This window comes from Pelophylax lessonae (assembly GCF_965119305.1).
Source record: "Pelophylax lessonae genome assembly, chromosome: 3".
Lineage (NCBI taxonomy): Eukaryota > Metazoa > Chordata > Amphibia > Anura > Ranidae > Pelophylax > Pelophylax lessonae.
Window position 1 is genome coordinate 393,212,759 of NC_138770.1, and position 15,304 is coordinate 393,228,062.

A 15,304-nucleotide genomic window follows, 5' to 3' on the forward strand; every position below is an offset into this window, starting at 1 on the left:
ATGGCCAGATGAGCACGGTGTCGTTCTGTCTCTCCCTTGCTAGCAATTGACAGAGTGTTTCTATCAATGAGGGAGTGATGGCTCACAGGGGAGTGGTGCATTAAAACAGGTAAGAATTTTCGTTGCACCTTTTAGCTATCCTGTTGGAACAGGATCAACAGTGTGCCATGAGTCTTATATAATGAAAGCAACACGACCATAGTAATCTATAACAGATGCATATTGCCACATGTGGATTAGAAGTGAGGGCTTATTTAGCAGAATACATTGACGTTACCAGGCCCCTTTTACTGTGCAGTGTCACCATGCCTGGTGAAGGGACCTAAGTTGATGCTTGCAATACTCATCTTTTCAGTTAGCTGATAAAATGAAGCACTTCAGCAATACCTTTTCCTCCTTCTATGTATTGTTGGCTAACATATTTACTGGCTTTAAATGCAAGGTACAGGCAAGCTAACAAGCAGTCATAATGCATGTTTTCTATATAAAAATGATTTGTGTAGCAGCCAAGTTTGTGTACCCAAAATGTGTTAATCTTTAATATCAAAGTGATACCTCCAGCTTTCACAAAATTAAGTTCATATGGCAATTCTTGATTGGATGTTGCATCTAGGTGTAATCTCACAGCACCTGTCGTAAAAATAATGCAGCATCATTGTTTGTGATCACATGCTTGTTTTTTGCAATGTTTAACAACAGCCATCTACTGTAATATCCACCATGTGAATTGAATACCTTTTTTAGTAATAAAGATAGGCCAATATGAAAATTACACAACCATTTGTAAAACACAAGCCTATGAAAAAATAAAAAGAGGTGTCAGAATGGCCTTTGGATAAGGCAACATGTTACCACTCTTGTGTGTTAAAGTTCTGTTTAAATTGTCTGAACTTCAGAACTTTGTTTGCTTCAGCTTATCAATATGGTAGCAAAGCTTCAGAGCAGGCCCCAGTTTAAGTCCTAAGTACTTCATAACCATGTCACTCCTCAGCAACAACAGGGCATTTCCATCAATCTCCTGCAGAAAACAAGAGAAAGATTAGCATGCACACAAATATATATAAGATATGATATTATACTATAAATGTATTACCAGGCATTGCATGACTGTCCACATAGATCAACTTGAGCAACATGTTTTTATTATACACTGGTTGTGAAAATGTCATAATTTATTAGTAATTTTTGAAATAAAACTGATCAGTCAAGAATAATATGTATGCAGAATCCCTAACAATGCAGCACACACCTGTATGGTAACTGGAGGTTAAGCCTTTGCTCTTCTAGAAGTAGGGGACTATTCTTTGTGGCTCCACTCAGTTTGGTGTATGGGACTATTCTTGTAAACCTATGTGACTATTCCCTTTGAACCTCTCTGGCAGTGCCTCCACTTTGTTGGGCCTTTTGAATTCGAGTGGGACCCCAAACTTAGATACAGATACCTTGTACCCAAGCAATGAGTTTATTGAAGAAAAACAGAGTTTAAAACAGGAGTAGGTAGAACACCCAAAAAAAACATGAAACCCCTATTCTATGAAAGGCCAATTCCAGGCACAAGAAAAAGAGTTAAATGTTCTTTAAGTATAGGTGTAGAAAAAGAGGGTGTAATACTTACTTTATTCCTTGCTCCAGCAGGCTCCTTCCATCTGTGTGGCAAGTCCCCCACAGCCTTCTCTCTAAGGTGCTTTAGCCAGTGGCATCAAGTACAATGCAAGACTAACAGCCCTGCACTGTACGTGATGATGCTGGGGGAATAGAGAGGAGAGTGACAGAGCCTGCTGGAGGGAGGAATAGGGTAAGTAATGAAGCCTCTTCTTATACGCCTTGCAATTAACAAGCATTTGACACCTTGCAGTGCGCGATAATATAGAATACATTTTAACTACCAGAAGCTACTAGTAGCTTCAGAAGCTGGGCTTCCTCTATTCAAATGTGAAATAACTTGTTTGACTGGTTCATGAAAACTATCAAAATAGGGTTGTGATGTTGGCAGGGAATGTGGGAAGGAAAAGAAGATAACACAACCAAGTCCTGAACACAAAGGAATTGAAAAGAGAGAAGACATGGGTGGAAATAGAAGGACTCCATAATAACAGAAGAACTAAGAAGAAAAGTCTGTGCAAGAGAGGACTTCAAAAGACCAAAGAAGGAACCTCACCTGGGGATGATGCTAGTGGCCGATTTCTGCAATCGCTTGATAGGCCTGGTGTTCTGGTTGCCTACAGAAATCATAAAGCCACTATGCACTAAGTTAAGTGACCCTTTTTTAGTGTATCCCTTTAGTACACTAACCATTGTTAATGTTCATTTTCTAGGAAGGATACATAGAGTGCATGTGGGTATTACATGCATATATGTAATAATCTATATGTTGTGTATTGTTTTGTATTGTTTGATAAAAGAACATTAATATGCTGATGTTTTTGCTTCCTCACTGTACTGCAAAGTGACATAAAAGATACAAAGCAAAATTGGGGTGGGGGGGGGTCTTTAATAACAATGCTTGGATATATATGTTCAGATTCCAAACACCTCCTCTCCAATCCTCAGTAATCCTCACTTACAGTAGGCAGAAGTAGGTCCCCTAAGCAGAGATTCCTATTTACAATATGCACCAGGTTTTTGACTGCAGCAGTAGACCTGTCAAGGTTCTAGTAGCTCTAATGCCTATCACCTCTGGGAAGCATGGGTTAGGCCTCAGCTGCAATTTGATCCAGGCTTCAAGACCCAGGACAGGGTCAATACCCTGGAACTCCAAGGAACCTTCCAGACCAGTTTCTCCAGTTATTTAACATTTTGCCTTACACATCGCACAAGAAAAAAAAAAAAAAACCTTTATGACTGGGCAAAGTAAATAAATATATGAAGTTACCAGCTAGTCATGCTAGTCAACTGCTATATTCCCTGGATAACTCAAAAGAGGTTGGGAGATAACATAACAAAGAGAAGACCACATAGCGCAGCATCCCTACCTGCCCCAATGTACTCAGACAAAAGCTTATCCATTCAAAAGACATAAAACCCAAACACAGGCAAAGTAACGTGGCATATGAAATTCAGTGTAGAGTGGAATGCCAAGACCCTATACATTGGGGAGACAAAACAACCTCTTAACAAACAACTTGCCCAACACAGGAGGGCAAATTCTACAGGTCAAGGCAGTTATTTTACATTTTAAAGCACACTAAGATGCACAAAGTTATTTCTCTCTGAAATAACAAATCTGAAATAAGAGGGGATGCATTAGGACCCACAAAGTACCCATACCAGAAATAAAGCCCAATGCAGACCACAACCTCCTTGGTTTAAATTTAGTCTATAACAATGAGGTCACCAAGCATGGACATGCCATGGTAGTAGAGAATGGCACCCAAAGTTTAACTAACATTTTTGGACATTGTGAAAGGAATTAACATACTGGTTAAAGTGTAACTCCCCTTTTGTTGAGAAAAAACATTCCCGTCTGGGTGATCTATGTACATTAACCACTTCTGGACCGGAAGGATTTGCCCCCTTAATGACCAGGCCATTTTTTGCAATTCGGCACTGAGTTATTTTACCGGACAATTGCGTGGTCGTGCAACACTGTACCTAAATAAAATTGATGTCCTTTTTTTCCCACAAATAGAGCTTTCTTTTGGTGGTATTTGATTACCTCTGCAATTCTTATTTTTTGTGCTATAAATAAAAAAATTGAGACAATTCTGAAAAAAAAAATATTTTTCACATTCTGCTTTATAATATTCCCAAAATAAAAAGAAAATTAAAATCTATTTTTTTAACATTTTAGGCCAATTTGTTTTCTGCTACATATTTTTGGTAAAAAAAATCGCAATAAACGTAATTTGATAGGTTTGCGCAAAAGTTATCACGTCTACTAACTACGGGAAAGATTTATGTAATTTTTTATTAATTTTTTTACTAGTAATTGCGGCGATCTGTGATTTTTATCGGGACATTGCGATGGACAGATCGGACCCTAACTGACGTTTTTGACACTTTTGGGGGGACCAGTGATATTACTACAGTAATCAGTGCTAAAAATATGCACTATTACTGTATTAATGACACTGGCAGGGAAGGGGTTAACACAGTGGGTGATCAAGGGGTTAAATGCAAGCCTAGGGGAGTGTTTCTAACTGTATGGGGGTTGGACTTTTGAAATGATCACATAGACCTGTTATCCTATATAGAAGGATCACAGGCACTCTGTGATCATTTCAGAGAGAAGAACGGTCAGCTGTGTTTAGCTGACTGTCCTTCTCTCTCAGCGGGGAGCCATCGATGGTGCCTGGCAGCAATCAGAGCCGCCTGCCCCATGCATCGGAGTCCCCGCTGCCAAGAATTTTAACAAACTTTGTTGCAGATTCCTACCTTTTGTTATTCTGAAGAAATCCTTCTGTTTCTTTGTGCCCATGTGGGAAAATGAATCAAATGGGAGTGGTTTCATAATCATCAATCAGCTGTAGGACCTGCAGAGCACTAATGAGGAAATCTGCTGGGCCTGCATCCCTTTAGACATGTTCCTTTTGGGAGTATCTCACCAAAAATTTAATTTTTGTTGCAGGGGATGGCTGAAAACTGACTTGTATCTTAGTGCAGACTTCTGGGAAAATCGGTGAGCCAATTACAAGCAGGAAATGCTGTTTCTGGGGTGTGGTCAGTACACATTCTGTGTACAGAACACCTCCAGGTAGCCATATTGCATTGCATTTTCAGAAAATTACAGTGGCTGCAGATTGAAAAGGAAAGGTCGTTTTTAATGACATTCGATTACAATATGACTTGTATCGCAATTGTATACGCTATGTTATTTTTCTTTATTTGCTATTTTTTTCCCCACGAAAGTGGAGTTGCCCTTTAATGTAAACCTAATGAATGCTGTACTTGCCTAGAGATAGGTAATAGAAGGAATGGGTCTGCAGTGAATGTGCAGCAGAGACAAATATCCATTTACATAAATAGGATTTGCCTAGATCATAGTGACATGCCCAAATTTGCAAATCCTGTCATATCGAAATGGATCTTTATCAATCAATCATATAATGACCCAGCATACAAACAATGCCTGTGCAAATGAAAATGGAAAATGGCTTTACATGCTCTACATTCAGTCTCTCTGTCTAAAGGTATAGTTATCTATACTTTCCCGCAATAAGCCCTCGTGGTGTAATCTTTTTCCACATTGTAATCTTTGTGCAAAGGAAATATTGCCCATGGCTCCTAATGTAGAAATGGGTTCACAAGTAAGTTACCTACTGGCTTACAGCCAATGTTAACTGTGCACAGGTGTGCTATTGTACAATGTTGTGTGATTAATCATAGGCAAGTACTGTCATTTAGCTATCTCCACAGCAGTCCATTAGGGGTGCAGGGACCTCTCCCTAGCAGCAGACTTGATGCATTTACTTTATCCTTCAGGACACTCTCTAGCATCCCCTTGACTGACACCCATCCACTGACTCTTACACTGAAGGGATAGCCCTCACATGACAGGCCCCATGACACAGATCTATACTCACTATGGCAGAATCAGTTTATTTCCAGTGTCTCCCTTCCTATCAGCTCTGCAGAACCTCTGGGTTCAGTTTCATATGTTAATTTTAACACAACACAACTGCTGGAAGCCTAACTTCATAATGGATAATTTGCTTGGGCCAAGCTAACTCAAACAAATTACAGTATTTACTGCATTATCAGGTGCACTTGCTGGGTGTACTGTAAGAACTGTATGTAGCCTCAGTTACATACAGTATACCTGTGTTGTGTTCCAGCAGTGGGACTGTGACTTCCCATCGCACTCTGAGAAAAATAAAAGATTTGTGCTGAGCATTACTTAGCTATTCACAGGAAGCTTTGCATTTTATGAATGAATACAAAGCTTCCTATGTGATGTCATCTGACGGTCATCCCCCCCCCCCCCCCCCCATCTGGCATTCTCGTCACCTCAGCCAATCACAAGAAGCTTTGTATTCATTATTAGAACACAAAGCTTCCTGTGAATGGCTGAGCAGCGCCTGGGAATGGGATGGGAAGTTCTTGAACACAGTGCTGTATACTGTATGTAGCTAAGGCTACAAACAGTTAGTACAGCATACCCAGCAAGTGCACCTGTTAATGCAGTACATGTTTGGGCAAGCTTAGATGTTATTGTGTCCTGGAGGGCAGATATATTTCCCTCCGCTGTTTGGGTTGTGGTTCCTATAAGGGGGATGATTGTATGAAGTTTGAGTACTCAGGGGTTCTCACCCATGCAGGGTGGGGGCTTCTGGGGTTGTCCTCTTGGATAGGACTGATATACAGTAATCTCAAGATTGGTCTTCATTTGAGACTTGGAAGCTGGAGGACCGGAAAGAATTTTGGGAAGGAATGAGCCTACAAAGACTTTGGTCTTTTTTTATCCATCCATAAAAAAGAAAACAGCCAGCACCAGTCTGTGAGGTGGGGTAGAGCAGAACACAGTTGAGTGAGCAATGTGAGCTAGCTTGTGGCTAAGACACAGTTGCTTAACTGTGGAGACCTCCTCTTTGGGACCCAGGAGGCAGATGGGAGCTTTCAAACACCCAACAATTGATGGACTATTATTACTTGCTGAGGATAGGCTGGTATTCCGTTTGCTTGTTGCTAAAAATAAAAAGACTGTTTGCTTTTACCAACATGCTTGGCTGATGATCTCGGGCTCCTTACGGTTACAAGGGACTTTAAACATGTCAGGCTTGAAAGCAGAGTTCCAGGCAAAAAGACAACTCAGTCTCTCAAACAATTGACCACCCCCTCCCCCATTTTTGATTTTTTTTTTCTTTTTGGTACCCTTTTTGCATTTTTTTCTTCGGGACTTTCGTCCTATGTCGCCGCAGCGAAGTAAGTCACTTCCTTGGTTGCATCCAGCCCTCTTCCTTCCCCCTGCTGCCTTCTGGGACCTGTATGTGTCCTAGAAGAGGATGGGACCATTCAGAAAGCGCTGCATCACTTGCACAGCACAAAACCGTTTGTGAAGTCTGAAGGCTTCACTGCCGGTTTCCCTTACTTGCAATGCCGGCGCCTGCACCCGAGCCGGCTTGGGGTGCCGGCATTGGGGGCTCCCTGGACAGGTAGGTGTCCTTATATTAAAAGTCAGCAGCTACACTATTTGTATTCCATGCAAGTGCCAGTGCTTTATGCAAACCAGGCCACATCTTCTAATTCATCTTAAGAGGTGGCTGTACCCAGCAGCAGTGGGTCCCGGGAAAGCGACTACACAGGTTCTGCACACTGTACAGCTTTACGAGTACATTTCACAAGATAGTACTGCAGTTTTACATGACACCTAACTTTAAGCATATTGTCTCAGGTTTGGTACCCTGTCCAGCTAGTGGCACATTGCTTAGGTCATTTCAACTCGCCCCTAATGAAAGATAAAAATAGCTTCATGAAACTTGGCGAAAGCAAAGTACCAAGAATACCTGATGGTGGCACTGACCATTTCTCAGAGAGATTATACTTAAAAAATGACCTCTACAGTGCTCCTGCAATGCTTTTATACAAGGGTTGTGTTTAATGACACCAACTTTCCTGGCTGGCTGTGGAAAAAGGCCATCAGGTATTGAGACTGATGATAAAGCATGCAAGACAACATGAGTAAAGTCACCAAAAACCAACCAAAAACATAAATGATAAAAATGTGTAGATACTCATTTGAAAAAAAATCCTTGTTGACTTGCTCATTTCTATAAAGTGGTTCAGCATGTTTCTTTTTTTCCATTCTATAGGCACACACTTTGATTTTCACAGTATACCACATTAATGAACAAAATGTTTTTTTTTTTTTTGTTTTTCTTTTAAAGCCATTGCATTTGAATGTTAGAAAACTAAGCATTTTCAGACATTTTACTTCTTGTAGATGGAAACATGTGGATGTGTTCCTGTGATGCTGAGCTGGTTTGCCTCTGCTAACTTGAAACTGTGCTCACTTCATTGCTAAATGGCGCAATCAATAGACTGTAGACAAAAGCCATTGATCACAGTAGTGAAATGTACAGAAAGCAGGCTGTAGGGTATTTTTTTATCTGTTATGTTGAAATGATCATTTAAAAAATTGAATTTTAGCCATGCTGACTAGGAAATACTTTAAAACAAATTCATCAAAAGATCCAGAACAGTGCAACAGAAGAAATGAGGATAAGTGGTAAAACGTTATCAACAATTTGGGGCAAATCAAGTTAAATGTGACTAGCTACTTTTGTACTAGGACTTTGCGCCTAAAAAAGTAAACGTTTCTAGTGTATATTATTTATTTTATTATTATCATTTGGACTTTGATTTAACTGAAATTGCTTTCCGTTGCATAATATGAAAATATGTTAGACTAGCTTTTCATCACAAAAATAGGAAACACGTATAAGAATGGCCATACATTAGTAGATTTTTAAACAAACATTCATATGAAAATTCCCAGTACATTCCATGTTGTTTGAAAGAACTTCAAAATTCCATTTGTTTTTAAAATTCATTTTTGGAATCAATGGGATTTCCCTAACAAACACTGTTAGAAATGAGCTAGTTTCAAAATAAGTTCTCATCCTGCTCCTTCAAATTTTGATTTGACCCCACTAACAAGTAGAAAATTGAACAAATGTTCTTTTTGTGAAAATTTCAATATCAATGCTACTAGTGTATGGCCAGCTTTAGGGACATGCAGGGTCAGGGCTTTTTTTCTCAGTGAATAGGTGAAGGAACTCCCTCCTTCTGTGCCCCCCCCTTGTCTCCACCCCCCCTTGAGCACCGCCCCTTGGTTTCACCCCTAACCACCTCCCAGTACTTCCCCAAGTATCATTTTGTGGTGCTAAATAATTTGTATAGGATTTGTTCTTGTCTAAGAACAAGTAAAGCAGTAAAATAGATCCCCAGCAGCCAGCAACAATAGATTTCCCCAGCATTAATAGATCCCACCCCCAGCAACAATAGATCCCCTCACACAACAATAGACTTCCTTAGCAACAACGGACCTCACCCCAGCAACAATGGACCTCACCCCAGCAACAATGGACCTCACCCCAGCAACAATGGACCTCACCCCAGTAACAATGGACCTCACCCCAGCAACAATGGACCTCACCCCAGCAACAATGGACCTCACCCCAGCAACAATGGACCTCACCCCAGCAACAATGAACCTCACCCCAGCAACAATGGACCTCACCCCAGCAACAATGGACCTCACCCCAGCAACAATGGACCTCACTCCAGCAACAATAGACCCCACCCAGCGCAATAGTTCCCCCCCCCCACACACACAGAAACAATGGATCACCCACAACAAAATACCACACCCAGCAACATTAGATCTCCCAGCAGCCAGCATCAATAGACCCTCCAGAAGCCAGCATTATTAGACCTCTCCCTCAACAGTAGATGCCTACCAGCAACATAAGACTCCCCAGCAACAATATACCCCTCCCCTCCATTGCAACGATAGACCTTCACACAAAAACAGATTCTCATCAGTAACAATAGATCCCCCAGCAGCCAGCATCAATAGCAGCTTCAGCACACCCCTTGCTATTACATTCAGTTCTAGAGGTGCCGGAACTGCGTTCCCCCACGTTCCTGCTAAAAAAAAAGCCCTGTGCAGGGTAAAGACAGACTGCACCACATTAGGGATATGCAGGGTAAGGACAGACTGCCCCATATAAAAGAGATGCAAGGTAAGGACAGACGACACAGAAAACTGAAAGTTTGTAAGTAGTAGCATGTTTGTTGTCCATAACTAGCCAATCTTGAACAGATGACAGAGATGCAACAGAGAGAACTGCATCACATGATTCATGATGTTCAGTGTCATGCTTTGCCTTCCTTGATGCTTCTCTGCAATCATCTTAATTGAAGTCCAGTATAATACAAATAAACCTTCAATAAATACGGTGCAGGCCTGTATGCAGCAATACCCTGCTCATTTCAATGTTAGCACTTCACATAGCCAAATACTTTTTTTAAAAAGCTCACATACATGTTTTCTAAAGAGGTCAACATGTGGGCCCAATGCCTGTGGATCAGCATCCTTCACAAACCAGACAACATCTTCCACAGTCCAGCTGGAAGGATCTTTACTAGATGGTCGTATGGTCTCCTGGTTCTCAGGGGAAGGACTTGAGGCTGTAAAGAAGGAAATTTACTGACAAATCACCCTGGTTATTATACATAGTATAAACTATTCATCTTGATTATTAAGCTTTAAACTTAACTCTGGGATAAGCAAATAGTGTGTAAAGGCATGTGTACCCTTATTCTATCTTGGTGTGCTTTGTGCTTCCAGATCTGTGTAGTAATCTAGTGTGAACACTTTGTCTCTGTGTAGGGGCTTCCTGTAATAAAGTCTGGTCACTGCAGCTCTCTCTCCTTGTGCAGGCTGACTGGTCTTGTCTCCGCCCCCTCCTGTGTTCTGAAGAAGCCTGTAGTGGGTGGGACCTGCTGGGTCCTTCCCGCACCACTGCTCTGCACAGGAAATTTGCAACATAGTGATGATGTCACTGATACATTTACAAGTTAATACCTGGGTTTCCAAAGGCACGTGGTGATCACAAAGAGGAGTTATATACTTTGTGGCTAATAAGGGATATATTTAAATGAGGGTTTTTGTGCCTGGAGTGCAGCGTTAAATAATACCTGGGCCAATACAAATTATTTAATGGCAAAAAAATGGAACAGACAAGAACCGGCATGGAACAGTGGATAGCTCAGTAAATTGTGAAGGGTAACTATTAAAATATAAGCAATTGTCTTAGCACCACCTAAATGAAGATGCCTATAGGCAGGATTAACTTCACCTGATGTGGGTGTTGTAGCCAGATTGGACAACAATCAGAGATCTATCTATATGTATTCCTTGACCTTGACAGATTTCCTGGCCATTCTGGGATATGAATATATTTATTAGTATTGATTTTCTGGCAAACTGCCAATGTTTTGCCCTGATTGGGGGAGTCTGATGAGTGTTATTCTTCTTTCCCATTTAGGCTGAGACATGCATGTGTATGATTGTAGTAATAGGTTGTTAAACACCTCAATTCTTTCTGAAATCATCAGAAAAAAAGTTTGCAGAACTATTTGTCCTGTGTAACTGCTTGTACATTTATTCTCTGCCAGAGGGGACGATAAAGCCAAAGTGTCAAAAAAGCAAGAATCTATGGAGTATATTTATCAAAGAAATTGTAGACTTTCTCTTCCTGCGAAAGTGCATGTACATTTATCCTGTGTGAAAGGGGGCCAAACCAATTGTTAGGCTAATTTGTCTCCAGGTTAAATGTTATTCTTCATACACAATAGAGTGAATCAAAAAAGTACCTCATATACTGTATACTTATATACTATGATTGTCAACTCCATCTAGTGGCAATAATGCCATATTTTTTGAGTCACTCTATTGTGTATGAAAACTAACATTTTACTGGAGAGAGAATAGCCTAACAACATTCATTTTGCTCTCATTTGCACAGAAAACATATACATACAGCTTTACAGAGCAAAGAACTATTGTTCTGCAAATTTTTTATACTGTAAATAAATTTCAAAGGGTAAGGCTGGCCATACATGTTAAATTTTCTTGTACAATTTTCTGTTACATTTACCAAAATCCATATGATATGAGGTCAAAACAAAACAACACTTTCAATTGTATCCTAAAAGGCAGTCCTTTGTACTACATAGTTGAAGGTAAATCTAAAGAAAATTGTACATAAAATTGTAACCAAATTCTATAATATATGGCCAGCCTTAGTGACTACCGGCAGTGTAGAAGGGCAACAAGATACAGCAATTTACACTACCTAGTTATAACCATAAGTTATAGTGGTAGATTTTCATATGCAATTAGGTTTAAAGAAGGAAAAGGGTTTTTAATAAATGTGCTGTTTTCTATTCATTCATAATTACTTATCTAATTACTATTTAAGTAAGCAAACACTTTGCTTTGTTACCACTTCTGTTTCCCTCAAGGTAGCTTCCACTTCTAGTGGGACTTGATGTTTGGCGTCTTAAACCTGTTGATGCTTGCCCTCCTGAAGACATCTGACTTGACCGGTGATTGCATGAAGAGCTTCCTCCACCTCCACTACTTAGACGTCCTTCTCCATTGCTCTGTCTTCCAGGGTAAAGGGAACTCATATAGTTGAATGCGGAATCAGAAGGATCAACGCTGTATCGCTTTGTATTCACAGGGTCTACCAGGTAATCTTCTGGTATGACAGTTTCTGCTAAGAGATACATAACTGCTTGACTATGAACAGGCAAAGTCTTTAACAATGTTAAACAAAGCATTTTTTTTTTTTTAATTCTAGCTCCTAAATGATGTGTAATTATTTTTCCAAGTGTTTATCCCTTGATCCATTTTAGCTTAATACAAACCATATGAACTAGTGAACGCTGACTGTCTTTTTCCAAACAGTTTACCGTTTGGAAGATGAATATTGATAGTCTTTTCTGTTTGAACACAGCAAAGAATTGCTGAAAATAAAACTAATTGGCTAGAAAATCTACAGTAAATCAATCATACATCATATATGTGTGTACGGCCAATAAGATTAAGTCATTCACGTATGCAATATTTGGTTCAAGATCTAACTGATGAGATTACACATTTGAGAATACATTTAGCCCAAAGAAATCCACATACTCATAGGTCAGGGATCTCCAAACTTTCAAAACAAAGGGCCAATTTACTATCCTTCAGGCTTTAGGGGGAATGTGGCAATTGGAAGTAGAAAATGTCCTGGCATCAGTGGGAGTAAATATGTTGTGGTATATATATATATATATATATATATATATAATATGATATATTTTCCCCCAGACTTGAGAAGACTTAGAAACAGACATCAAGTTTGTTTAGTTTGTTTTAAAGGATATTTCTCAAACAAATGCCTTGGTAACTATTACACGGGCTTCCCACAAACAATGGGAACATAGATACCATTGTTGCATTTCAGTTGACATTTGGGTCAGTCTATTGTTCTGTAACCATGGAAAACAATAGCTTGGCTTTTCTAACATATATAACCTATGGCATGCTTGATACCATAGTGCCATCTTGAGGTAGAGTTTGAAAATGTCTTCTTCTGCTTCTCTAATTGAAACACACATACTGGGAAAGGGGCCACACCCATGTGGGGATGGTACATTTTCCAAATAAAAGGTTGTCAGGCATAAACTGACAACAGGACTCCATAATGACTTGACACCAAGGAAGGTCTGTGCCAGCCAAAAGAAGCTATACCTGAAGAAGCTTTCGCCTGATCTCCAGCAACTTTTTATAGAAGTCTGGGATGCTTGTTGCTTACAAACATCATGAACCCACTGTAACCTGAGTTAAGTAACTTTTAAGCATATTTGCTAGGAAGTAGGTAGCATTTTGCTTGTTATTGGTATATCTGTCATTCTTGTATTGTATTACTATATTTGTGTATGTAAAGCATTTTTGTATAGTAAAAGCACATTCATACACTGCAGAGGTCTGAGCTTCCTTACTTATACGGCAAAGTAACCTTACTACATAAACTGAAGCAAAACCGTACAGAATGCTCCTTTTTTTTTCACAGTGTCATCGTTGGTGTCATTGGCTGGGAATAATAATGCCCCATCGTTAATGTCACTGGGAGGAACTATGCCCCATCATTGGTATCATTGGGAGAAAACTATGCCTCTTCATTAGTGTCAGTGGAGGGGAATTATGCCCTATGGTTGGTGTCAGAGAATTGCTCCAAGGGCCGGATAAAAGCAAACATTTGCTTATTCTTGCTGGTGACTCGCATCCCCCCCCCCCCCCCCCGGGCCACAGTTTGGAGACCACCGTCATCAGAATTCTGACAGCAACTCATGCACCAAATTCAGGTAGTTCCAAAATACTCCACCTATACATTGTGGTGCACTGAATGCACCAAATTCAAAATAAAATGCGGTCAGTTCGCAATACGAAAGTGGAGCTAATTAAGACCAACTCTCTTTTGGCGTACAAAGAGGGAACTGTTGCAGACAGATTTTGTGAAAGTGGCTACTGTGCATTCTAAAAGTGGCACAGCATGCGCCAAATGCAAGTACAAGTTCTAGACAAGTACATACATTTGGCACATGCTGCACCACTTTTCAAACACGAGAGACACTTTTTACAAAATCTGTCTGTATCAGTCTGTATGAATTCCAGGGTGTGTGTGCAAGCAACACTTACAACTGCCAGCAGGAATCTACTTATTCTTGCTGGCGGCCAACCCTGGCCCCACACAAACTCCCATGTAAATGTAGCCCTATTTTGTGAACAACTGAGCTGGGACAAGCTTCAGGTGATAGACATCTCATATAGAAATGCTTGCTCCAACTCACTAACTCACTAAATAATAAAGTAAGGATAGAGGTGACAGGTCTGGAGAATGCATATTTAATAACCAGTTGGCAATAGCAACTTACATGTCCCTATCTTGAAAGATTCCCTTTTAGTCTTAAAATACATTTAGATCATGTGTGCCTGCTATGTGCTTGTTATGATACTACACACATACAGAAAGTAGAAGCGATATGGTGGTGATACAATAAAGAAAATCTCGGATTGGCTAATTCTTGGCTTGCTTAAAATATATCTACAGCCAAACTTTTTCTACTCATTTTGGAAAGAATGGGGGATGTCAGATTTTTGCCATCTGTGGAGATTTCTCTTGACTTCCTGTCCTATAGACACAAAAGAAAGTGAGAGGAAATCTCTCCAAAGTGAGCAAAATGCCCTCTTATAAAAAGGAAAAGCTCCCAGGGGTTTTCAGGCAGCAAATAGAAATTAGACTATAAATGTATAAAATTATTCATCTTTATTCAAAACATTTTAAAATATTCATGAAAATTAAAGGCGTAAAATAGGAGCTTTGGTTACAGACATATATCGGTCATATTGAACATCACAAACTGATAAAAGACAATGGACAGTGATCAAAGAATCATTACACCCAATATAATGGACTCCAACGCATTTCGACCTATACAGTAAGGTCTTCCTCGGGGGGTATGTGCTGTCCTATATGTAATGGATGACTGTTAGCCAAAGAACACTTCCATAAATAAAGAGTACTCCCAAAAGTGAGACCCTCCCATGATCCCTAAGGGGGTGGATGGGACACACTGGCTTACAAGGAGTCACATTTGTGGCTCACCATGAAGAAGCGAGACACCTATCTATAACAAGATATAAGTGGTGGTATCCAGTGATACTCAAGATATAGTTCTATATGTAATTAAGGAGATGAATCTATAGACAATCCAGGAGCATAAGCAGCAATCCCCCACCAACCAGCAT

General features: G+C 40.1%; 1 protein-coding gene across 5 annotated transcripts in view; it reads right to left on the minus strand.

Annotated features, from left to right (window-relative positions):
• Nucleotides 1–216: 216 nt before the first annotated feature.
• Nucleotides 217–15,304, minus strand: part of SCML4 (Scm polycomb group protein like 4) — a 177,465-nt gene continuing 162,377 nt past the window's right edge. For 3 of the 5 annotated variants that reach the window (XM_082249221.1, XM_082249220.1, XM_082249223.1), the window contains 3 exons: nucleotides 11,952–12,227; nucleotides 9,986–10,131; nucleotides 217–1,018 (listed from right to left, as the gene is read on the minus strand). In XM_082249221.1, the coding sequence (XP_082105347.1) occupies nucleotides 893–1,018; nucleotides 9,986–10,131; nucleotides 11,952–12,227 (548 nt within the window). In that variant the 3' untranslated portion in view covers nucleotides 217–892. The remainder of the gene's footprint in view (nucleotides 1,019–9,985; nucleotides 10,132–11,951; nucleotides 12,228–15,304) is intronic. The other 2 variants (XM_082249222.1, XM_082249224.1) reach the window with 1 other exon arrangement.